This window comes from Lentinula edodes, assembly GCF_021015755.1.
Source record: "Lentinula edodes strain Le(Bin) 0899 ss11 chromosome Unknown C8R40scaffold_4, whole genome shotgun sequence".
NCBI lineage: Eukaryota > Fungi > Basidiomycota > Agaricomycetes > Agaricales > Omphalotaceae > Lentinula > Lentinula edodes.
This window is the reverse complement of record NW_025764310.1, coordinates 500,073-523,169: the sequence shown is the minus strand read 5'-3', so window position 1 is coordinate 523,169 and position 23,097 is coordinate 500,073. Positions and strand designations below refer to the sequence as shown.

The following is a 23,097-nucleotide window of genomic DNA, read 5'->3' as shown; positions in this document are numbered from 1 at the left end:
ATATTTCCATGATGCTTATTCGAGGAGGGCATGTGAACGATGCGTCCCGGGTTCGCGAATATTTTCGCATCAATAAGGGCGCGAAAACATTTCTATTTACGGCGATTTCTTCCTTGTTCTTCCGAAACGTGAGCTTTAAATTCCGGAACGTTCCGCTCACACGGTTCATGAAACGATCCGGGGGTACTCGGTCGGAGTTAGACATCTTCAGATAGGCAATAAGTGAACTACAGTGACAATGATCGTGCTCATTACTCCATGCTCTTGTTAAATCTAGGTCTATAATACACTGGTCTCGGTGGGACTTCCGTTCGGCTTATTTCTATCTTTCAGGTAGTTCCATCTGGCAGATCGGGCAACGCAAAGTCTTTCTCCATGTGTTCTCTCTGAATACTGGATCAGCATCGACAATAGGGACCTCGGGGACAGATAGCTCACGTAGTGCCTGAAGTGCACAGTCTTTCCTACACTCGTAATCTCTTGAACCTCCTCCTTGGTTAAAATATTTTCCGGAAGGTAAGATATCTCCGCAAGGAGCTTGATGCGTTCTTCATTTCCACTGGCTGTGACGGCAACAACACCCATAGCACGCGTCCAAAGAAGAAGTACGACTACTTCATCAACCGGGATGGGAAGACTCGGATTAGATTCCGTAACGCGTTTAGCAATCTTTGTTAGAACCGGTTTGACTGGTCCACCAGTAGGGTGGCGGAGGAGAGGAGTAAGAGGACCGAATGACTCGGTCAAGATACCATGCTTTGCTTGAATTGCTAGGACAGGCTCGAGATGAGCGAGCGTGTATGGATGATATTCAATCTGAATTTCGACAATTAATTAGGCCACCCAACGCGTATCTGATACATGATTGACCGACCTGGTTCACAGCTGGCTGGTATTTGGCTCCGTCCAACACCACTTCAAGGTCTTGCGGACGAAAGTTGCTGACGCCGATCTCTTTGAGCTCACCAGCATCTTTCATCTCCTCGAGCACCTGCCAAGTCTTCTTGAGATCTGCAAGAGCTGCGACATGAGGGCTATGGATCAAGAACAGATCTGGGATGAATCCCAATTTCTTGATGGATTCCTGGACAGCTGGGCGAACTTCATTGACAGGAACTGTGTATCCATCGACAGAAGGATCAGACTTCCGTGACCCGTCCCGACACTGACAATTAAATAGAAGAGCATCAATGAAATCATGATCGAAGATCATATCGCATATGTAGAGCATACGCTTGGATGTAACAAATATTTCGTCCTTCGATAGGCCAGAGTTGGCCACAGTTTCTCCAACAGCTCCTTCATTCAGATAGTTTTGCGCGGTATCGACGTGGCGAATACCAGCCTTGAGTGCGATCAATCCAGCTTGCACGGGTACATTACGTGCTTGTCCGGAGCCATTTCCCCAGCCAAGCCAAGGGATCTTAACGCCTGAGGCCAAGTCGAAAGTCTGCACAGTACGAGACATGGTGATTGGGAAAATGAAGGCTCCACGATATAAGCGAGTGACGGGCCGGGCGATACCTATCACACGCGACGCGTTCTTCAATTTATTTTGCCCGGCGCGTTTCATGTATGTATACACTACAGCTACATATCTATAAGAGAGTCAAACTGCTCATTGGCTTTCTCCCGGCAGAATTTGCCCACTCTCAATGGCAGCATCGTGTCCTCGAGTAAGATAACCATAACCCGAGAAGTATCTGTATACGGGAACACTTGTCAACGATCAAATTTGACGAAGCTTTCACTGATACTTACCTGTCAAAGAACGGCAGCATCTGTGGTGCTCCGGGCGTGTAAGTCCAGTTCCTCATCAAATCGCAGGCAATAGCGAACATTGATAGAACATGCACCCCTGCTTGACGCATACGAGCGTTTGCTTCATCCGCAATGCGCCTGGAGGCGGCGCCAGATGCTTCGTGATTCGTGAAAACGGTGTATCCTTCCTCGATCAGGGAGAGGGCAAGGAAAGTTGTGCAAACCTGGGACGGTATCTAAGCTAAACAACCAGTGGAGGGACTTCATAAAATAATGCACGAACATCGGTAGTGATTCCGGCCATGATGACTTGTTTTTTGCCCGTGGCTTTCACAGCAGCACGGAAATCCGCATTGTCCCAAGCATTCACCTCACCTTGACGCTTGATGAGCGGGGCACTAGGGTGCATCTCCACAATTTCCTTTGGCAAAGGGCCGTTGGGACCTGATATACATGACAGAATCCATATCATGACTTGTTTGAAAAGGTGTTGGAAGCTAACCTTGCTGCGTGCTTGTGGTTAAAATAGTTGGCAGGTTGAACACCTTACCCAGGGCGGCGTGAGCAAGGATGTTGTTTTTGTACTCATCGGGTTGATAGTCCCGCACGACTTGAAAGAGTCCTATCTGCAGATCGACGACCAACAACATCACGTTGTCCTTGTCGATTCTCTCGAAAGTAGTAGATTTTGGGGCTATCATATTTGTGGCAGTCAATAATGTGCATTGATTTAGAGTAATGCTCAGAAATGAGGGACACTAACCAGACATGATTGATTGGGTGGTAGAGCTGGGACACTACCCGCTGTGGGTTGTCTTCTGAAGACGACCTCATTGGCTAGCTTTTATACACTTTGCTGTATACTGGGGCAGGGTATTGTTTCGGTCATGAGAAGGCAGCCCTGGCAAGTATCTTGTGAGCAGGGATATCATAGCTTTTCGGGCATTAAGAGGCAATCCTGTTAAATCAAGCCTCCAAGATTGACATGTTGAATTAGATATGATAGAATCTATGCCAATTCAAGCATCATACTACCCACACTGGACTGCACTCAGAGCCTTGGGATACGAGATAAAACTTTAGCACCCACCGGAAAGAACGGTTGAGACTTGGAGTAATATTGATTCCGGGATCCGCACGCCGAGGGATTTGAGAGACTAGATAATGGGCCTTTTCGTAGTCATTCATACGTAGTCGATTAATCATCACTTACCGCCTTCCATCGACATCCATACTACAAAGATACAAATAACTCAACGTTCAGCACCCTATATCGCACTTATCCCAGCTAGCTTACCTTCCACGACATTCAACACGATTGTCCCTCGGTATCCCTCGGTATACTGGTCGAGGAACGAAAGACCAACACTGTAGATATATACATAGGTGCACGAATTTTGTAAGTAGAGCACAAATGGCAGATGAGAATTTGATACAATCGTAGTACAACCATCCGTCGTTAATTGAAACTAAGAGCTTCCAGCCCACCTACATACATTCATGCGCCAGAATCAACTCAGCCTCTCGAATCATGTTCGTTCTTTCGTGAACTCCGACTCTGTCTCGCGAGATTAGTTCCCTTCATCGAGAAAGTGCAGAGTTGCTAGAAGGTTACTTGAATGCAATCAAACCGGACTCGTTTGATGCTAAGGATTGGATAGGATGGTTAAATTATACTGGCTAGGTCCGAACATAAGTGTCCAAGAGCTTCCAAGAAACGAGCTTCTTCTACCCTCTCATTGATTCCGGTTTGCGAGACTATCAAGAAAATGCCTCGCATAAGTTCCGCACAGGTTCAGGGTACCACACTAGTGCATTCCATTTAAATGTAAGCCTGCGGATCTCTGCAGCGCGCGTCGGAAGGTTACCACCATGGCACAACGGTTAATCATGAGTGAAAAGAGAAGAAGCTATATGAGTATATGGCAAAACTTACAATCAACAAACAATCCTTTCCTTTTCGACGCCACTCTCACTGCTGAGCTGGACTCAAGTGACGAACAAAACATTGAAATATGCGCATCCCGCTTACGATCCTCCTTCTTCCTTTTTTCCTCCCTGTCATGGGTCTTCCCGCATCCAGTGACAAGGCCAATAAGGGCAAGGCACCTGCTGAAGAGGACACACACGCCCAGTCCGTTAATTACTATGAAATCGAGGCTTACAAGTCGTTTTCTGGTAGTGAATGCACCGACTCAGTTGTAGGAGGGGGGCTTAAAGTTCCGAAGTCCGATAGTCTGAAACGTCATGAATTGATGGCGATACAAGCACATTGTCTTCGTTTCATTATCCCTTTTCCTCCTGACTGTTGTCTTTATGTCAACGAGGTATCTGGGAGTTCTAGGCGGTTCCGAAAGGAATATCCCGCAGGATACAAGCTCCAATTCCCTAAATCTTTTGATCATATGAGTGTAGAGTGCGGATTTGACGTGAGCTTTCCACTTTGAGACACTTTTCGGCTATCTTCTCACTGACCTACCTCGTTCACTCCAGGAAAAAAGTTATCACTGGTGACACCGTTTTGGGCACTGTAGCCCAGGGTCTCTGAACTTGTTGGGCGTGAAGACGTATAGAAGCAGAAGCGTAGGATTCATAGGAACAGGGTCGATAGTAGACGATGTGTTGTCCAATGTTGTTCAGGAGCAATTGAGGGATGTTCTCGGTATCATAGTCCCGCGTTAAGATACCGCTCCATGGTGAGAAAAAAGCTCTTGAGGAAATCGATGGCGGCAAGTAAGGAGAACCTTTTCATTCGCCGAGGTGGATATAGGATTCAAAAGGATGATGGCTTGCAACGTTGAACCAAAGGTCAAGATGTTTCCTGGTGAAATCAGCGGACAACATGGACGTCTGTACTCGTCGGGTCGCTTGTGAGACTATGACTGCGATTTTCAAATTTTAAGCCTACCATGTAGCTCAGCGCTCAAGACAAAAGGTGATAATTACTCGAGATCTCACCACGAGTATGGCTATGTCTCGACTCTGTCCGCCACATTTTCTACCCATCGATCTCAACTCAACAACTGTCCTCTAAATCCCGAAATCCGCTCGAGAATATTGGGTCAATCGGTGGATGTCAGGCACTTTGCTATTGTCGCTTTGCTAGCCTGAGAATCGTCAACGGGATTGCCTTTCATTCGGCCTCGTTTGAGACATTTTGCACCTGTCTGAAGCCACTAGTGCACCGAGTTGATTGAAATTTTGTCACTTTTAACAGAGGAGGACTTGAAGGAGAGGTAGGAGAGCGGGCTCTCCACTGTTGCGATCGCCGTCACCTGCACGGTTCGGGCCGGAGCGAAGAGGTGGTGTTGGGCTGTGCGAGTATGTTATTCACGTGAGGTCAGTATTCACACAAAAATTTGGCTCACTGATTCTCACTCCTCTCTATAATTCCTCTAGCTTGATTGACTACATCGCTATCTCCGGAACCATGGAACGTAACGTTCTCGAATTCGTTGACCACCTGCACGAGCATTTCATCACTCCCTGCTCCGTCAACCTGAGGGGAAGGTATAACGTACCAACGAATCCTCTTGAAGGGTATGGTATCGAGACGTTTGAGACTAGTATTGCAGAATGTGAGTGCCCTAATGGGTCGTATTGGCTGAGCGCGAAGGCGAAAAGGCATAGAAGGCAAGATGATTAGATCATTTCATGTACCAACAACTAATCTACATAGTGACCCAAATTGACGGTCATCTTACTGTCACTTTGTCGGAGTGGTTAACGGGATCGCCTTTCACCGCCGTATCCTTCTGAGACATTGAAACCCTCAATTACTTTGAGTACTGGGCTTATGAATACTTGAGTAATCGAACTGCTGGAGTTGGATGGGATACGAGGTTCTAAATTGAGAGATTCACTTGTGATAAAATCTGAGATGTTGGTTGTATGATTCGATGTGTAAGGGGAAGTGATGAATAGTAGTAAGTAGTGTTGGCGGTGGATCGACCTCTACTACATATGAGTTTGTCTTGTTTCGCTGAGGAAGGGAGGAAAAAGAATTCTTAGTCCAGTTTGCGGGAGTGGTTACTAGTAAAATTCGATCATTCTATGTTACTTGCTTTCGAATGTAACTCCCCCGATGTTCCCAATTTTGCTTCAACTTTTCGCGACAATGGATGCTAAAGGAGATAAAAACGTGAAAAGGGGAAAAAGAAACGTCACCTGTGCGATTCGAACACACGCGGGCAAAGCCCAACCGCTTGGAACTACGAGAAGATAGCAGGCGATCCCGTTAACCACTCCGGCAAAGTGACCTACCAAATGTAAATTTTAGCTCAAACATATCTGGTTCTTATCAGGTCGCGGGGCAAAGGCTGCCAGTGGGAGAAACCCAAGGCAATAAATTTCTGGTCAAAAACCACACTGCGGTCTGCTCCATAGTTGAACGTTGATGGCTTAACTTCTTGTATCAGTCTGGATGGTGAGTTAAGGAAGTGAACCACTCCGACAAAGTGACTTGTCAAATTTCAGAGAAAGTGATCGTGATCGTCGCCAGGGCACTAGCTTTTAGGTACCAATAGGAGATCAATGAACAACAGAGGTAGCAAGGGGATAGATTCATATATATATGATATACACCTTGGGTACATAGTGGTAGCTACTATGTATTATGAATGGTGCCAGCCTTCAAGTGTTTCATGAATTGGAGACATTTTGTTTCGATGTCGCAGAATCCATGAACACTATGTACAAACATTATTGTTGTTTTGATAACCAAAGTGAAACTATGTCCTGTAGCCACAGCGAAAGGCGGGAAGCTATCCCACTACGAGGAAATGACATACCTGCCCGCATAATCTGCAGGCATTTGGTAGCTGTGCCGGTGTTGGGCTAGACATTGTACTTCGGATAGTATTGGGGGTGTACTTTCCAATGAAGTGCTTTGTCAATGAAATGCCCTTTCATCCCCTCCCCCAATTCCCAGTTGTTGAACACACCAAATCGGATCCGGGTGCCAACTGGTTGAGCTGAAGGGCGATGGTCCCTAAAGCTAAAGCAATAAAACATCACAAAACAAGCTGAGTGGCTCTTCTGTATCATTCTACAAACACAAGTAAAAAATCACAAACTCAGGGAAAAGAAAACCGACATCTCTAGAGATCAGTACAAGCCTACAAGGTGAGTGATTCTTTTTTAACACAGAAAAATGACTGAGATCACCGAAAATGTTGTCGTGATCTTTGCTCACTGAATCGCTAGTATCGCTAGAACTGAAGACTACGAATGGCTTCATAAACGGAGGACCATCACTATTGAACAATGGCGGAACGCGAACGAAAAAGTTTACCGATTCTCAAGTCCGTACTAGCATGAATTCATGATTGGCAGTACACATCGCGATAAGATAGTACACTACATATATTTGAAGTACCACAACAAAAACCGCCAGTCCATTGCAAGCCTTGAAGTCAATGTTATTCAGCGTGAGCTTCCCGATCTAAGCGTCCTTGGAAATCCTATTGATCTGATCCAAACTTCATCGTGGTCCCATAATCCGACACCCTCGACGTTTCTATTAGCCACATTGATGTTCTTGAACCCATTTCCATCCACATCGACCTCAACTCGGCCTTCGTCGCCTACATGATTCATAGGGGTACAGTACGTTCAGCACATCCCTGAAGAATGTGGGACATGGCATTCACGGATCGTACGGTCATATGTAATTAAAGACGCGACTCTATGTACACTTGAGATTATTATTAGTCGAGACGCGACCTTTAGCCTGGACCCAGAGTTCACTCCTATGATGTTATCAGCGTGTAAACAACCGCCGCGCTTTCCGTCCTCGTGAACCACATCCCACGAACCATCGAAGGGTTTGAGCCAATACCATAGGTAGGGACATACACTGAAGCAATGTCCTACTGAAGAGGCGGATCTATGAGAGCTTTCTTCTCGCCGTCCGAAGTAGTAGAGCAGGCACTATCCTCTGTCTCTTCGTCGTCGTCTTCGAATTCTGATACGAATGCCATGACCCCTAAACAGAGTACGATGAAGACAGAGATGAGGATTGGGACTCGAATGTAGATTCGAAAGTTGATTGTGATACGGCCACCCCGAAAGATGTTATGCACTATTTTCACGACAGAACCGGAGGCATGGGTGGCTGATACTGGGAACCCTCGACAAGTCAGTGTTGGATTGCTGGTTGTGATTCGGTAATAAGATATTCGTACCTGTTAGTGCTGACGCCGACATCTTGTGTCTTTCATTAGCAGGGGCGAGAATCTGGACTTTGATAAACTCGTAATTGATGCCAGAACTTGACAGTTGTAGGACTGAAGAGTCGTTTGCGGCGAGTGGGGAGAGAGGGGCGCCATTAACGATATGCGATGAAAGAATGGAAGATATGAAAAGGAGTGCAGAGATTAAACGGTAAAGCATCGCAGAAATTGTGAGTTGGAGAACAAAGGAGAACAGTTGACGTAGACTATGTATTTTTATGACAAGGCCTTAAACTCGATTTGGTAGATTGCGTCTCGATCAGGAAAGTTGGCTGCGGGCATTTCCAGGCATTTCCGAAATGTCTCGGATGACAGGCCCAGAGAGCTCCTGTCTCCAAATCCATTTTCTTCATGTACGTACACTGGGGACTTAACTGCAATTCTCATCCATTCCCGCTGGCGCAGCTTCAAATGGGCCTCTTGATTCGAAGTTGGAAACCGAAGAACATGGGCCGTCGAATTTTATTTTTGATGTAGAACTCGCAGCGAAAGTGTCAACAACATTGAACACAATCTCGCAAACGACGAATGCATGTTGCTTCCTGGTAGAAAAGATTGAATCAGTAGTGCCGCCGTGGATGATCATGAAGTAATAGTATACGAGGCACCTTTTTGAACACAGATCCGAAGAATGCGAGAAATGCCATGCATAGTCATTCAATGTACATACTTGTGGAGGTCAAAATGACAAAGCGAGACGCAGGGTGATACCTGGAGAAGCAGCAATTCTCAAATACAATTTTGCGAAATTCGTTCTTTGCGATTGTGCCTAGTTGCGCCCTCACACGCAGATTTCAAGCTAATCCCGGTTTGGCCCGCTAGGACCTGCTGCGGTGAAGGGAAGTTCCTGGCAGGTCAAGGTACCTGCTCTGAAACCTGTCGATGTCGGCAGACACATCCTCCGAGACTCCGCCTGAGTATAGATGTCGACCCTGGTCGACAAATCATCGTGCGGTGGACAGCTTCAAACAGCACCTGACAGCATGCCACAGATTTTTGAAGGTTTTCCTCACTTGTACATAGAGTCCTGGTAAGGTCCTGGTGAAGTTGGACTGGAATGGCGCCGACAGTAGCAGGTCATGTAATGAAAAACCTTATACATACTTTTTGTTTCTTGCAGTGACCCATTCATTGCACAAGTCCATAAAACAGGCAAGGAATGTGCATAGACTCTACGATTAGCCTTACTTTGCAACTATGAGGTACGTTCCATTTCCAAATACCTCTTTAATACTGAACCGATGTCGACAATCCCAGCATTATTGACAAAAACCCGGTCATGGAATCGATTGCTGATTGGGCGGACTACAAATCAAACGAGATAAAGGCGGCATACGACCAAAAGGGGGGATGGGAAGGATGGGTCCAAGTAGAGCTCGCTCGCCACCTTCAACAAGCGTTTGGTCATGAAGGCCAGACTGTGGTCACTCGTGAAGAATACGTCTACAATGGCACCGACCAGAGATCCGACTTCCTGATCACCACTACAAAGTCGAACGGCGATTCCTTCACCAACATGTTCGAACTGAAATGCGAAAGCTGCAGGAACTCGGGCAAATTCAGGACGGACGTTAAAGCAGACTGTACCAAAATCACCAATGGTGTCTGGAACGCCAAATATAATCCTTGCAAAGCGTGGATTATCGCGTTCGGCGTTACGAAGGCAGTAGGAGATTTTGCGGTTGGCGGTGCTAATTTGAAAGCATATCATAGGAAGATTCAGGCTGGAGGTACAGAGATAACAATCTGGTGGGGAACAAGGGCTTGAACTTGAGTAAGTCAATAACTGCATTCGTAGTCATAATGTGGCATCGCACTCGGGAGATCTGGTTCAGATGAATAAGAGGAAAACCCATTATGTTCGTGGTTGAAAGAATGCCAAACTGGATGAATAGTTTAAGTATTCTGCTGGGGGCTGGTATGTAGTACCAACGAAAAGGAGGGTTTCGGTATGCCTTCGCCATTGAGGTGGTTACATTGATCTCGTGTCCGGGCACCCGTCCTCCTGGCTACTTCCGTATTTTTCATATGGCTAGTAGTTCTCCTGTAGCTATTGCAATCGACGTCCGGGAGTTGGGTTTGGCACAGAATGTGGATGGGACGGGATGGAGGTGCAAGAGATTCATATGGCTATGTAGACGAGCTCTTTACTCACCACTGGCACCAGGCACCGCAGTTACAATACTAACCATTCTTGTCTGCGATACACAATGGAATGAGACGGCGACGAACTAGGATGTGAAGGCAGTGACTTATTGATTCCCTGATACGCGCTCACGTGGGGCTTGTCACTGTGAGTTGTTCTGAGGAGACCTTTGGTTTTTGATCATTTTGTTTCTTCAAGGACGTGCCTCCAGAGGCCTCCAGGTGTCTCCAGTGTCCACCAGGCTTCCCTATGTAGGCTTCCCCTTGATAGTTACACACATGTAATGCAGATGAGATGTATTAGATGTATTCAGCCAGGCGAACTCAGGCTCGCTTGAGTTCTGACAGGTGCAATGTACCCTGCATGTACCAAGCCCTACCAAGCCTCTAAGAGTTCTCTGCGGTCGCCTATTTAGTGTGAACCCTTGTGTGCCTACATGAGATTTGAGTCTATAAAAGTAGGCCAGGTTGGTGTGTCCGCTGTACGTCCCAGTCCCCCAAACCAGTTGCAACCATGAGGTACGGATCATTTTTACTTGTGTTTGGATTTTCGAACCAACGTCGATGACTTCTAGCGTTGTTGACAAGAACCCGATTATGGAATCGATTGCTGATTGGGCGGACTACAAATCAGCAGAGATAAAGGCAGCATATGACCAGAAGGGCGGATGGGAAGGTTGGGTTCAAGTAGAGCTCGCTCGCCACCTCCAACAATACTTTGGTCACGAGGGAGTCGCTGAGGTCACTCGCGAAGAATACGTCTACAATGGCACCGACCAGAGATCCGACCTCTTAATCACCACAACAAAAACAAATGGTGATGCCTTCACCAATATGTTCGAGCTCAAGTGCGAGAGCTCCGGAAACTCTGGCAAGTTCAGGACAGAAGTTAAAGCAGACTGTGCCAAAATCAATAACGGCGTCTGGAACGCCAAATATAATCCTTGCAAAGCGTGGATTGTCGCGTTCGGCGTCTCGAAGACTGTAGGAGATTTTGTGGTGGGCGGTGCTAATCTGAAGGAATATCATAGGAAGATTCAGGCTGGAGGAACACAGATAACACTTTGGTGGGGGACAAGGTCATGAAAGATGAATATTTGTACTTTAAATTGAGATTATTGCCTTGTACTCAAGAGATCTAGTTCGAGAGAACATGTTAACGTCATACATGAGGGGAAGGTATTGGCGCACTTCACCAATATGATTGAGTTTGAACGCGGGAGTATTGTAAACGCAGATGATTTTAGGGGAGCGGTCAGAAGAAGCTGCACCAAGGTTGACACAACAGACTGATCGGCCAGAATCAAGCATCTTCCTTGTCAATGTAAGGCAGTCTTTACTTTTTCGCGAGTTGAGGGGAGGTTCGATTCCGTGGCCCATTTCAATTTACAAAGACCCGCACGTCTTCAGCGTAGGCTTAGCGCATGGGACCTACGAAATGCAGAAGTTGTCAGCAAAATTTTATTGTAAAAAGAGCACTACTCACCAGGCACTGTCGTTAGAAAATAATAAACCCATCCAGCGAGAGTATCGGCATCAATTTACAGTCTTTGACAGGTCTCACCAGGAGGGCTCGTTCACCAGATCTTTGATGAATATTGAGGCTTGAAGACTCGGAGGAGGTCGACGTCGTGTGAGTACCACCAGTACCCGTCAATGCGTCAACGTTCCCAGGATACGCGCTCACGTGAGATCTAAATCACACCAGTCGCGACTATAATAAGTCTTTGACACACTCATTCAAACATTCCGCCATGAGAGATGCAGATGGCAAGAAAAAGGTGCGGAACGACAATATAAACTATTCAGAAGGAGGTGATCTCAGAAAGGATATAGATGTCTACACTAAGTACTAGAAAGTGCCAGGGAAAGAATGATATTTAAGGATATTGACTTGTACAAGGAAGTATCACTTACGTTATAACCAATGCTGTACCCGTACGCGTGCGCGGTAGTTATTCTGTTATATTACACGGCTTGTTCAGTCTTCAAAAACAAATTTACCTCACCCGTCGACATGCAACATCTTCCCGTCCTTTGTGACCACCTGTAACCACAGCAGTACAGCTGATGAACAATCGTGGGCATGCCCTGCCAGGAGCGGGGCACAGGATGTCCTAGGGAAATAGATCTACTCCCACTTTCTCTTCTAGATCACAATGATTGCAAGCATAGCAATCATGATCTTCACCCTCGTGGTCGTTCTCGTCCTCAGGCCCTGATACAAAGCCTAGACCCGCAACGAGCAAGAGTACAACGAAGAATGAAACAAGAACCGAGGGCCCAATGTTGATTTGGATGCTAATTGCGACCGGGATATCTCGAAGGTCATTATACATGAGTCGCACGAAACCGACCAAACCAGCTGAGCCTTTGACTACGACCACATAAGGAGTGGATACTAGGTAACCCTCCACTGGTCAGAAATTTCGTGCTCAGGGTGCAACAGCGGATAATGGTAATACCTGTCTCCACTCTCACTTCACAGTCTGACGACCTGTTTGTGGAAGTGGGAAGAATGTACCGGGGTTTCATGAGTCCGTTAGGCACATGGGATAGATCGGAAGAGGAGACTCTGGATATTGGAGCAGCGTCAACACCATTAAATGGTGATAGAATGGAGAAAATCAGAATAAGAGCAGCGAGCAGACAAAAATGATCAGGCATCATAGAAGTTGCGAATAGGTGAGCTGATGAAAACCGTGCCAAGGGAACAAACCAGGGGAATAGGGTTGGCATTTTATAATTTGGATTGAAGGCTTGAACATTGTTCACCAATGTTGAAATATTCAATTCGCACCACAGTTGTCTGCAAATCAAGGTTTGCCAAGATTTTCCAGACAAGCAACCTCATCATACGAAAGAATGATTAGTGGCGCGGTGACAGGCTAAGTCGCTACAGATGATCTTTAATCATTGATCACCAGCGGGAAGGCTTGGGACGGCTGCAGTGGTAATGGTGGCATTGAGATACAATGGATTGAAGACTATTGAAGATCATTCAACGTTTAAGGCATCATCCAATGCCGAATGTCAGTGTTGAAGGTACTTGTACAAACAAACAGCTTGTGCGCTAAAACATACCGATAGCTAAGCCATTGAAATTCTATTTCTACATTCAAAATTGTCCATCCTTCATCCAAGGATCCCATCGCTCCTCAGTTTCGCAACCTCCGCTGGCGACAAACCCAGCTCATCCGTCATGACTTCTTCCGTATGATGCCCTAGCTCCGGTCCAGCCCATTTCGGTTGAGATTCACATCCTTCCAATACAGGAAATGTTCCTGTCATCTTCAAATTCCACCCGGCTTTCCCACTGCCATTCCCATCCACCCAAACATCCTTAATTGCACCCCTTGCCTGCACCTGCTCACTCTCCACGATATCCTTAACCGTGACAACGCGTCCGACTGGTACACCCGCTGCAGTCATCGCTTTTATCACCTCTTCCGCGGTATGCCTCACTGTCCACGCTGAGATGGCCTTCTCGATAGTCTCCTGCCGTTCGACTCGGTGGTGGTTTTGCTGGTAGGAGGGTCCGGTAAGGTCTGGGCGTTCGACGACCTGCATGAGGCGGTTGTAGATGGAGTCGCCGTTGGCGCCGATGACAATGTAGGAGGGAACAGTCGGTGATTCGGTGTCGGGAAGACAAGGGTAGGCGTTAGTGGGTACGATTCCGGTTACTGAGGAGCCGGAGGGGCCCCGGATCTGGAGATAAAGATGGTAAGAGGTATAAAGAGTAGATTCAGGTCTCACAGCACGAACCTTGCCCTTGCGGTCGTACTCAGGCACGATACCTTCCATTAAGTTCAGCATGCTGTAACATATCAGTGAATGGATAATGATAATCGATTAACATACTTGCCTTTCCAGAATACTAACATCTACCGTCATCCCTTTATTCTGACCCTGTTTACGCTTTTCTCGACGAGCGAGTAATGCAAGAACCTACAACAATACGCAGCGTTTTCCAGGTTCAGTCTTCCAACAATTTTGTGGAAAAGTACTCACAGTACCGAATGCCGCATGTAACCCAGCTACGGAATCACCGAGACTAATATTAGGTCGTACAGGAGGGCCAGAAAGACCACCAGTTTGAACATCTGGGAAACCGTTGATATAACGGAACCCGGACTCGGCTTCGCACACAGATGCATATCCTGGCCGTGGTGCCCAAGGTCCAGTCTGGCCGTAACCGCTGACGCGGGTAAAGATGAGAGAAGGATTGTATGGATGGAGGTCTTCGGGACCAAGACCCCATTTCTCAAGTGCTGAAAGGGTGATTGCTTACAATGTATACTAGGAGGGCAAGTAGAAGGTAGTACGCACTGCCGGGTTTGAAGTTTTCTATTATGACATCGCTTTTGATAGCTAGCCGTTTGACAAGTCTAACCAATGATGATGAGGAAGATGAGGAAGAGGGAAGGATCAAACATAGACTGACTCTCGCCCCTCTGGTTTCCGCAAATCAATCGCAACACTCCTCTTATTCCTAGCTATACTCCTAAACCACGGACTTGTGCCATCTACGTCGAGCTCTCTCCATACGCGTAATGGATCTCCTGTTTTTGGTGCTTCGATCTTAATCACTTCTGCCCCGTATTGTCTGTGATACGAACACGTTTGGATAGAAAATCAAGACGCGTAGGAGACTGACATTGGAAACATGCCTTACCCAAGTAACTGGCCAGCGAACGGACCAGCAATGAGTTGGCCCAATTCCAATACGCGTATTCCGGAAAGAGGAAGGTCGTCGGGGTTTTGTTGAGTTGATATTGAGCTGAGTGAAGCTCTAAATAATACGGAATGAATCAGCCTTAGAAAGAGATAAATCTAAGTGGTACCGACCGACATAGCTGGCGTCGCGTAGTAGAAAGCGTTCGAGAGAGTTTGAACATCGCCGTTGGAACTTGGATCGAGTTTTAGACACCGGATGTATGTCGTATTTATGGTCGTTCGGGATGCATCGGCCGATAGTCCGTATGTCCGATACCTGACAGCGACAAGGATGGGTTTTCGGATTTTGAGTCCATCCCACAGTTTGAAACCCATTGAATGGGCGAGGGATAGATCAAAACTGGCAGACAATGGCGTTCCGAAACTGCACCGATGGCGATTATTACTACAGATTTCTGTAGTCGGTATCGGATTTCAGCCCGAAGCAGATGGTAAAATTCAATTGTGTATACCTGACGCAGCTGATTTGTCAAAGACTATAGAGATCGCGGGTTCAAGGACAGATGGAGGTATCCTCGCAAAGGTCGCAAAGGTAGCGCTCAAATATGTATCGGCGCTTATTTACACGTTCACATCGACCGCCGTAGCAAGCAAGTTCAACTTCAAGTAAGATCTTCATCGTTCAGAATGACTACGCATACATCCTCCTAAAAGACAGTACTTCTTTGTTTGGATAACCTTTCCAGCCACCATGGAAAAGATCACGATCCTTGACACTTTGTGACGCGCATGTCTCTCCACCAGTATAAAACCAGTCCTTTGTTCGCTGGGGGCATTTTGCCCTTCTACCATGTATTTAATCTATCTTTTTCGACGAGATTTACGGATATCCGATAATCCCATATTTCACCACTTGCAAAAACATCCTCAATTCTGTCATATCCTTCCGCTCTACATTCTTCCTCCAAACCAAATCGAAGTATCAGGTTTTCTCCAAGATCCGAAATTGGAATCTCCCTATCCACAAGCTCGTTCGCGCTTAGGCAAATTTTGGAGATGCGGGCCCCATCGAGCCAAGTTTCTTGCTGAGAGCATCTGGGATTTGAAGGAATCGTTGAAACACCGTGGAAGCGATTTAATTGTTCGTGTCGGAAGGATGGAAGATGTTGTTGGTCAGATACTCAAGCGGAAGGAATTTCAAGGCAAAGTAGGCGCAGTGTGGATGACGAAAGATTGGGCGAGCGAGGAAGTCAACGAAGAACTTCGGATTGAGCGAGCCGTGAAGAAAGAGGGCGACGGAAAGATTGAGTGGAAGGTCTGGGATGGAGAGGAGATGCTTTTAAACGAGTAGGCTTCAAGATTATCATAATATATTTTAGAGCTCAACTCTCCCATAGTAACGATTTTTCTACGTCTGATCCAGCTCAAGTCCCTGACGTCTTCACTTCCTTCCGAAAATCCTTTGAACCACTTCGGGACAATATTCGTGTACCACACTGTTCAACTCACTCGAATTTGCCTCCAATACCACCCAAAGTTCCTACCCAAGCTGCACCATTCACCATACCCACTAGCCTCGACGATTTCATCTCCTCTCTGCAAAAGCCCGTTCAAGATTGTGGACTCGGACCACCGGTTCTCAAACCTCAAGGCGCTTCAACCGCTCACCCATTCATCGGCGGTGAGACAAGCGCGCACGAACGTATTCTTCATCTCTTGGTCTCAGGTAGCTTGTCCACGTACAAGGATACGCGCAATGGCCTTCTAGGAGAAGATTTTTCTACTAAGCTAAGTGCATACCTCGCTTTAGGGTGTGTCACTGCGAGACAGGTCAATGCATACATGGTCGCCTTTGAGGACGGCAAAGATCTTCCTGATTTCGGTATTCGTCTAAATACTGAAGTTGATTTGGCGAACGCAGAAGGTTTTGGCAAAGGTGAAAATAAAGGTACATCAGCTGTCCGTTTCGAGCTTTTGTGGAGAGATTACATGCGATTGTGTATGAGGAAATTTGGGGATGGACTATTCTCTATCGAGGGTTTCAAAGAGCGCTCGAATGATACCTCTTACCACTGGTCGAATCTCTCTTCTCCCGAGACTCGTTGTACCTTTGATCGTTTTATCCGAGGCGAGACAGGGACTGGTCTCATCGACGCTAGTATGCGCGAACTGGCACTCACTGGATACACTTCCAATCGTACCCGACAGAATTGCGCTTCGTTTCTAGCAAAATGGTTAGGAATCGACTGGCGCTTGGGTGCAGAGTGGTATGAATGTATGCTGATAGATCACGATGTCGCGAATAACTGGGGAAATTGGGCGTATGTTGCTGGGGTAGGGAACGATCCTAGGGGAAGGGACGCTAGCGGTGGTGGTGGTGGAACCGAAGGAAGGAAGTTCAATCCTGTGAAACAGGCATGGGATTACGATCGTAATGGTGATTATGTCAAGGCCTGGATTGCGGAGTTCGAAGGTGTGCCGTCTGGAAAGGACCTTGGCGATGGGAAGAAAGGTTGGAGAGATGTTTTATTTCAAGGGTGGAAGGTGGATGAAATTTTTCGGCATACGAAGGATAAGCAGGAAAGAGAGTTGCGGGAAAAGTTGAAACTATTGGAATGGGTGAATAGGCCGTTGGTGAAGATTCGATATCAGCCGAAAGATCAGGCGCAAGGAAAGAGAGGATCTGATGCAAAGCGCGGTGGCACTCAAGGGACAAGAGATTGAACGTATAACACAGATCGAAAGCGGTCCAGGTTTGGATGATCGTAATATTCCAGTTCCTTCCTTTTTCCAATGTAAACCTCATGAGAACAATTAAAACTTCTCCATCGCTCAATGGTGATTGCGGCCTTCGGCATGTACAGGCCAGCTGACGAACTTATGCAACCTCAGACTTTATCTAACCGGGTCCATCTCGGAAGAACTATCTGCCCATAAAGGTGCTCGACGAGAAATGTATCCCTCTAGCCTGATACAAGCAGAAAGATGTTCAGTCGCTCTCGAATTCTGGCCAGTGGATGTTACAAGAGCTTATCAAAGCGAGGGGTTTTCCCTATTCCGCAATTTTATTCAATCACCACTGCTACTGAGGTCAATACCAGCAATGCTCCCGTTCCTACTCGAGCGCAAAAGAACGAGGGTGCAATCCTGGATTTCTTTTCCACACTTGATCCCAACGTCTCTCATGATCTTCCAGCAAGGTTTTCCGATTTGAAAGCTGAAATCTGGAATGAAAGCCTTTTGGAGTCTTGGAAAGAGGTTTTGGCTGAATTGGAGACGGAGACGGAAAAGATTGCTTCTCTAGGATCTAAGGTCAGATATATGGATCAACGTTGCAATTTCATTGTCGATTCCCCCGTGATACCATTTTTGGGCTGAAATTGTGTCTACACAAGGTCATACCAAAAGTTAGTTATGAAGAATTACGCGCAGGCCTTTCGGAGGACACTATTGCAAATGTCAAGCAAACCGGTGTAATCTTGGTGACTGGCGCTGTTCAAAGAGAGGTTCGAGGCTAGAGTATTCAATATAAGGCCAAGCACTCATTTCCGGGTTAGGAAGCACTTAAATGGAAAGAATCCATTCGGCAGTACATCAATGTAAATAGGAAGCTTGTTCGAGGTCGGTAGCTACTATTTTTCACTCTCTATTCATGTTCTAACCCCCCTCCTCACTCTATAGGATTCCCCTCGGATAACCCCCAGATATACGAACTATACAATTCCGAGGCTCAAACTCTCGCACGTACACATCCTAATATTCTCAACACACAGCGTGTACTTCTCTCACTCTGGCATACATCCGATCCCAACACAGAGATTAGCCTTGCCAACCCTATTTCTTATTTTGATCGTCTTCGTATCCGTACGCCAGGTGATGCAACATTCACACTTGGACCTCACGTCGACGGGGGCTCTATCGAACGCTGGGAGGACCCACAGTTTCGGTCATGTTGGCGTAAAATTCTACAGGGTAATGCTAGCTGGCGTGAACATGATCCTTTCGATGCATCTCCAAGGGTCGGTGCCAAGCAAGATCTTTATAATGCTGCGTGTGTTATTTTTCTTCCGTTCGCGGCTTCAGGTTGTTAATTGTTCGTTCAGAAACCAATGCTCTGTCTTCCGACCGTGGCAGGGATGGACTTCAATGTCAACGACGAGGCAGAACGAGGGGACACTACGAGTTTTACCAATGCTTTCGCTAGCCACTGCGTATCTTATTCTTCGTCCTTTCTTTCGTCCACGTCATTCTTCTTCAAATTCTCTCAGGGTCGAGGACTGGGAGATCGATCTGTCGAATCCTCTCTTCCCGGGGAGTGGAATGGGTAAAGGTCAAGAATTGAATGAAATCACTCATCCACACCTGCAACTGTACAAAACCATGGTTGCGATTCCGAAGGTGGAACCTGGGGATCAGATCTATTGTACGTTCTTAATTCATTGAAGAAACTTAATATTAAAATCAATATGAGAAGGGCACTGCGACGTGGTACACGCAGTAGAACAGCAACATAAAGGGACAACGGATTCATCGGTGATGTACATCCCAGCAGTTCCATTGACCATGTACAAGTGCGTGGTTATATCTAATATCTATGCTGCCAATGCCCTGCTCACTGTAAATACAGCGCGGGATATCTTCGAGATCAACGGATCCATTTTGAGCAAGGCCTCCCAGCACCGTACGTCTCGCCCCGATGCTCTTCCCTAATAACAGAATTTGATCCATACATATATGAATCCTTTAGTGATTTCCCTGGAGGTGAAGGGGAATCTCATTTTGTTGGCAGAGCAGGTAAAGAAACCATCCCCACATCTTTTGGGCGGCAAGCATATGGTTTTGACCCATTCGATGATACATCTGAATTCATCAAGAAAGTCAATTCCAGAGTTGCCGCATAACATTTTCGAAATATACAGCTCATATCGAGATAGAAAATTATCTGGTCGACGGGTTTTTTCATTTATAGGCCTCCTGCATATCGGAATCTCAGGTGTAGTACAGGAATCCCGGTCAAGGTTGTTTGTATAGTGTAAATTGGGTATACTACTAGTGAATAGATATTTAGCTTTGACTCTATTTTTGGATACTTCATTCTTCCCCTCACATATCATACATTGGTGGCATTTCACTGGTGTCCCATGATCCTGGCTGAAGCCTTTCATTGAGAACTCTTACAAGCTCTTCAGTTGTCATATCTTCTCGGGCTCTTTGATTTGAACTTCGAAAGGGGTTTTGAACTTGCTGTGGGTGGATCTCCATTGCAACTGATACTGGTATCAAAGTGGCAGGACTAGGAAAAAACTAGTTGGAAATGCAAAATTATCTAGTATGGAAAAACTTGCCTAATCTCTGTTCCGATGGTTTGGGAGAAAGAGCCCCTATGTTCTGGAAGATTATGAGGGACTACTTTGTTATTTGTTGCTGTAGTTACTCCTCTTGTTGATTGAGTGGTTGGTGCAGAAGTTACTGCAAATGACAACATAAATGGGACCAATCCATTTTTGTTTGATTGGCCTATCTGTTGTTGTCTTTTGTGTCGCAACAGATATGTGGGGATTATAATCAAGGTAATCAAAAGGATGACACCTCCCACAATACCACCTATCAGAGCACCAACTGGTACAGTAGTATGTGATCTTATAGGGGATAGGGTGGAAGTTGATATAGGGGAAGAGTTTGAGCTTGTAGAGTTGTCCTGAAGCAAAATAGCACCAATTGAAACTGTAAGTGCAGTAATCTGATTGCTTGCAGAGTATTGTTCAGATGGTGGGCCTGACCAAGAAGCTGTATAGATGTTGGTTCCATTTGCAGTTGCCAGGTCGATTATAGCATTGTACTAGGGAATTCAGCAACATTTTAGCACATTTCACCAAAACACACCTGTACCCCCAGAAAGGCCTCAATGTAAGTCCTTATTTCAGCACTTGTTGCATTGTGACTGTATGCTACTAGTAGACCACGAGCAAGCATATTATCACCCAATTTTTGAGCTATAAGAGTAAAACTTCTTTGAAGCCACCAATTGCAAAAAAAATAATGCACATACTACCACTAGCAATGATACCATTATCTGCTACCCAAACAGTATTTTGCACAGCTGCAACAATAGCATCATTGAGTCTAAATATTGAATCATTCAGTTCATGAGTTTTTCAATATGTATTTTATACATAAGCAAAATACATACAATGATTGCATTGTTGCATTTTGAGTAAATGAGTAAAGAGTTGCTAAACCCTCAATCATGAGTCCTGCATTGTAAGGCCACATGTTTCCACTTGTGCTACATGAATCATTTTCCCTAGCTGATATAGTGTCTTGTACAACACTGTTGATGTTGTACAGATGGGCCTTGATGAATGCAGCTGAACTTTGAGCTGCAATCAAATATGTTTGATTGGATGTTGCTTTGGCCAAAAGGGCTGATAAACTGATTGAAATTACTTTTGCAGAAGAAATACTACCCATTAAAAATATCTCACATAAGGAAGTATCTTGATTGACTGTGTTCAGCTCTGAAATAATATGTTATTTGAGAAAACACTTACCCTGTTCCAAGGCCATCTATAGATGGATTACTGATATCTGTCTCCTGGAATATTATTTTATTTTAGACATGTTACTTTCCAGGTTTTGTGTCTGCATTTTAGCTTACCCAGAATACTCCACCAGCCATGGTTACTAATTGTGACTTGATTAGATAATAACTAGGATAATGTAAAGATCTGGCTCACTGCCTTGACATGAAGATTGTAAAGGAAAATCCTTTAGTGTGAATGTATCAGAGAAGTCTGCATCAGTCAAAGCATATGCCTGATTAGAGTTCCAGCATTCTTCTGCATAGGCTAAGAATGTATCATTGTTGTATATCATGTATGCACGTATAGCTGCATATCCATTTGCACTGAAATCCTTGTTAGTGAAGTTATATATTTTCCAATTTGTATTGATACTACGTACAGGCCATAATTCATCTGCTTTACAGAGGATGAATAAAATGGATGATAGATTACTTTCATGACAAAATTCATTTGTTAAGGAGAACTGACACTGGTATTGTTTATTTAGTCACTGACAAGGAACAAATATTCAGCAACGAGATGCTTCTGCCAAGGGAAAATAATTTTGTACTGCATCTTCATATGTAGTTTGATTAACAATGAGATCAAATTCTGCCAATTGTGAATAGAATGTGGCAGAAGTTCCAAAAGATATGTTTGCCAAATCTAGCACAAAGAGTGAGAATTCCAAACAGAATTAACACATGTAATTTCATACCAGAGAAGAGGCCTTCACTTGTATTAGATGTACTTCTTATTTTTTCTATTGCCGCAGCAGCAATTTGTACCCGATCACTGACAGAGCTGGTAATGTTTGGTTTCTAGAGAAAGATAGTTTTGCTATGAGTTTAATGCACAGTGACATCTGCAAAACCTGGAAATTCAGATAAGGGCTGATAGCAGATCCCAGTAGATTCCAGCTATGCCAGAATATGTTCTCAAATGCTGTTGTATTTTTGGCTAGGAGCCTGACAATGCTTCCCCACATTGTCCAGCCAGTACCTTTTTTGTTACAATTATCCAGGTTTTGCAGATAAGGTGGACTATTGTACAACTCACACGCCATGATGCAGGTGGAGATAATGACTGAGACAAAACAAAAGAGTAAAAGATTGCAGTATAAAGTTGGAAGCAGGTAATTGGTGCGTGAGTGTTTTGCATGATATTACAGTGAGAGGAAATAGCAAGAGGCACCAGTCTATAGTGGTCTTACTTTTTATAATGTAGACTCGGAGTATAACGTGGACTATACATCAATGATTGACAGATTCATGATAGTTGATACTAGCAACAACCTGTGTGATGTATATTCAGCAGCTCAGTTCTACCCGCTTGCCCCTTTTGCCCATGCTGTAGTTTGTGGAAGTCTCATCCTTATGTACATGCAATTTTGATTTCCTTCTATGGTTGCAATTTCTCCTTACTAAATTGAATTACATTTATCTTGTGTGACTGACATAGGACATCACAAGATGCTGCAACTTCATGTCACTATTCTTATATGTTCAATCACATGCACTGCTTTATATTAATTTATATTCTGAAAGAACATTCAAAAATAGTGTCCAAAAGGCACCCATCATGCATTTCTCTATTCTAAAATTATACAATATTCTATAACATATAAGATACTTCTATCCAGGTTGGTGCCTCAGAGTGTCACCACTGTACATACCATGCCTGCTCAACAAGCAAAGTTACTGGTAAAAATAATTGAT

General features: G+C 45.3%; 11 protein-coding genes and 1 non-coding gene across 12 annotated transcripts; 5 read left to right on the top strand and 7 right to left on the bottom strand.

The window, feature by feature from the left end:
• Window positions 1-329: 329 nt before the first annotated feature.
• C8R40DRAFT_1036188 (NADP-dependent oxidoreductase domain-containing protein) lies at window positions 330-1,468 on the bottom strand (the record flags this gene model as incomplete). The annotated part of the gene is made up of 4 exons (XM_046223563.1): window positions 330-386; window positions 439-816; window positions 875-1,116; window positions 1,234-1,468. 4 exons carry the CDS (start codon window positions 1,466-1,468, stop codon window positions 330-332), a joined length of 912 nt encoding a protein of 303 aa, XP_046090402.1.
• Window positions 1,462-2,878, bottom strand: C8R40DRAFT_591114 (ycaC protein). The gene is made up of 6 exons (XM_046235556.1): window positions 2,852-2,878; window positions 2,525-2,801; window positions 2,264-2,455; window positions 2,045-2,205; window positions 1,762-1,985; window positions 1,462-1,703 (listed from the first exon to the last, which is right to left on the bottom strand). The coding sequence occupies exons 2-6, from the start codon at window positions 2,529-2,531 to the stop codon at window positions 1,619-1,621; spliced, it is 669 nt and encodes a 222-aa protein (XP_046090401.1). The 5' UTR covers window positions 2,532-2,801; window positions 2,852-2,878; the 3' UTR covers window positions 1,462-1,618.
• An 898-nt stretch (window positions 2,879-3,776) lies between these two features.
• Window positions 3,777-4,443, top strand: C8R40DRAFT_1066408 (uncharacterized protein; the record flags this gene model as incomplete). Its single annotated transcript, XM_046225778.1, has 2 exons — window positions 3,777-4,190; window positions 4,327-4,443. 2 exons carry the CDS (start codon window positions 3,777-3,779, stop codon window positions 4,441-4,443), a joined length of 531 nt encoding a protein of 176 aa, XP_046090400.1.
• Window positions 4,444-5,922: 1,479 nt separating this feature from the next.
• Window positions 5,923-6,020, bottom strand: C8R40DRAFT_t42. Its single transcript has one exon. It is a non-coding gene; the product is annotated as a tRNA-Ser (tRNA).
• A 1,611-nt stretch (window positions 6,021-7,631) lies between these two features.
• C8R40DRAFT_1066406 (uncharacterized protein) lies at window positions 7,632-8,154 on the bottom strand (the record flags this gene model as incomplete). The annotated part of the gene is made up of 2 exons (XM_046225777.1): window positions 7,632-7,882; window positions 7,947-8,154. The coding sequence occupies 2 exons, from the start codon at window positions 8,152-8,154 to the stop codon at window positions 7,632-7,634; spliced, it is 459 nt and encodes a 152-aa protein (XP_046090399.1).
• A 1,037-nt stretch (window positions 8,155-9,191) lies between these two features.
• C8R40DRAFT_1066405 (uncharacterized protein) lies at window positions 9,192-9,762 on the top strand (the record flags this gene model as incomplete). The annotated part of the gene is made up of 2 exons (XM_046225776.1): window positions 9,192-9,196; window positions 9,252-9,762. 2 exons carry the CDS (start codon window positions 9,192-9,194, stop codon window positions 9,760-9,762), a joined length of 516 nt encoding a protein of 171 aa, XP_046090398.1.
• A 497-nt stretch (window positions 9,763-10,259) lies between these two features.
• Window positions 10,260-11,234, top strand: C8R40DRAFT_590845 (uncharacterized protein). The gene has a single exon (XM_046235555.1). The coding sequence runs from the start codon at window positions 10,704-10,706 to the stop codon at window positions 11,223-11,225; it is 522 nt and encodes a 173-aa protein (XP_046090397.1). The 5' UTR covers window positions 10,260-10,703; the 3' UTR covers window positions 11,226-11,234.
• Window positions 11,235-11,525: 291 nt separating this feature from the next.
• C8R40DRAFT_1066403 (uncharacterized protein) lies at window positions 11,526-12,806 on the bottom strand (the record flags this gene model as incomplete). Its single annotated transcript, XM_046225775.1, has 7 exons — window positions 11,526-11,570; window positions 11,704-11,833; window positions 11,876-11,940; window positions 12,057-12,099; window positions 12,149-12,186; window positions 12,281-12,555; window positions 12,605-12,806. 7 exons carry the CDS (start codon window positions 12,804-12,806, stop codon window positions 11,526-11,528), a joined length of 798 nt encoding a protein of 265 aa, XP_046090396.1.
• A 270-nt stretch (window positions 12,807-13,076) lies between these two features.
• On the bottom strand, window positions 13,077-15,428 carry C8R40DRAFT_590327 (CoA-transferase family III domain-containing protein). The gene is made up of 8 exons (XM_046235554.1): window positions 14,992-15,428; window positions 14,815-14,931; window positions 14,584-14,745; window positions 14,469-14,527; window positions 14,151-14,410; window positions 14,005-14,087; window positions 13,905-13,956; window positions 13,077-13,847 (listed from the first exon to the last, which is right to left on the bottom strand). The coding sequence occupies exons 1-8, from the start codon at window positions 15,189-15,191 to the stop codon at window positions 13,275-13,277; spliced, it is 1,506 nt and encodes a 501-aa protein (XP_046090395.1). The 5' UTR covers window positions 15,192-15,428; the 3' UTR covers window positions 13,077-13,274.
• A 238-nt stretch (window positions 15,429-15,666) lies between these two features.
• Window positions 15,667-17,540, top strand: C8R40DRAFT_1036670 (deoxyribodipyrimidine photo-lyase; the record flags this gene model as incomplete). The annotated part of the gene is made up of 3 exons (XM_046223600.1): window positions 15,667-16,163; window positions 16,214-17,291; window positions 17,361-17,540. 3 exons carry the CDS (start codon window positions 15,667-15,669, stop codon window positions 17,538-17,540), a joined length of 1,755 nt encoding a protein of 584 aa, XP_046090394.1.
• Window positions 17,541-17,801: 261 nt separating this feature from the next.
• On the top strand, window positions 17,802-19,717 carry C8R40DRAFT_1158695 (uncharacterized protein; the record flags this gene model as incomplete). Its single annotated transcript, XM_046229771.1, has 8 exons — window positions 17,802-18,161; window positions 18,212-18,322; window positions 18,374-18,437; window positions 18,498-18,867; window positions 18,920-19,239; window positions 19,291-19,387; window positions 19,444-19,497; window positions 19,564-19,717. 8 exons carry the CDS (start codon window positions 17,802-17,804, stop codon window positions 19,715-19,717), a joined length of 1,530 nt encoding a protein of 509 aa, XP_046090393.1.
• Window positions 19,718-20,142: 425 nt separating this feature from the next.
• On the bottom strand, window positions 20,143-21,495 carry C8R40DRAFT_1166540 (uncharacterized protein; the record flags this gene model as incomplete). Its single annotated transcript, XM_046230865.1, has 7 exons — window positions 20,143-20,655; window positions 20,700-20,809; window positions 20,866-20,939; window positions 21,007-21,249; window positions 21,302-21,322; window positions 21,368-21,411; window positions 21,475-21,495. 7 exons carry the CDS (start codon window positions 21,493-21,495, stop codon window positions 20,143-20,145), a joined length of 1,026 nt encoding a protein of 341 aa, XP_046090392.1.
• Window positions 21,496-23,097: the final 1,602 nt, after the last annotated feature.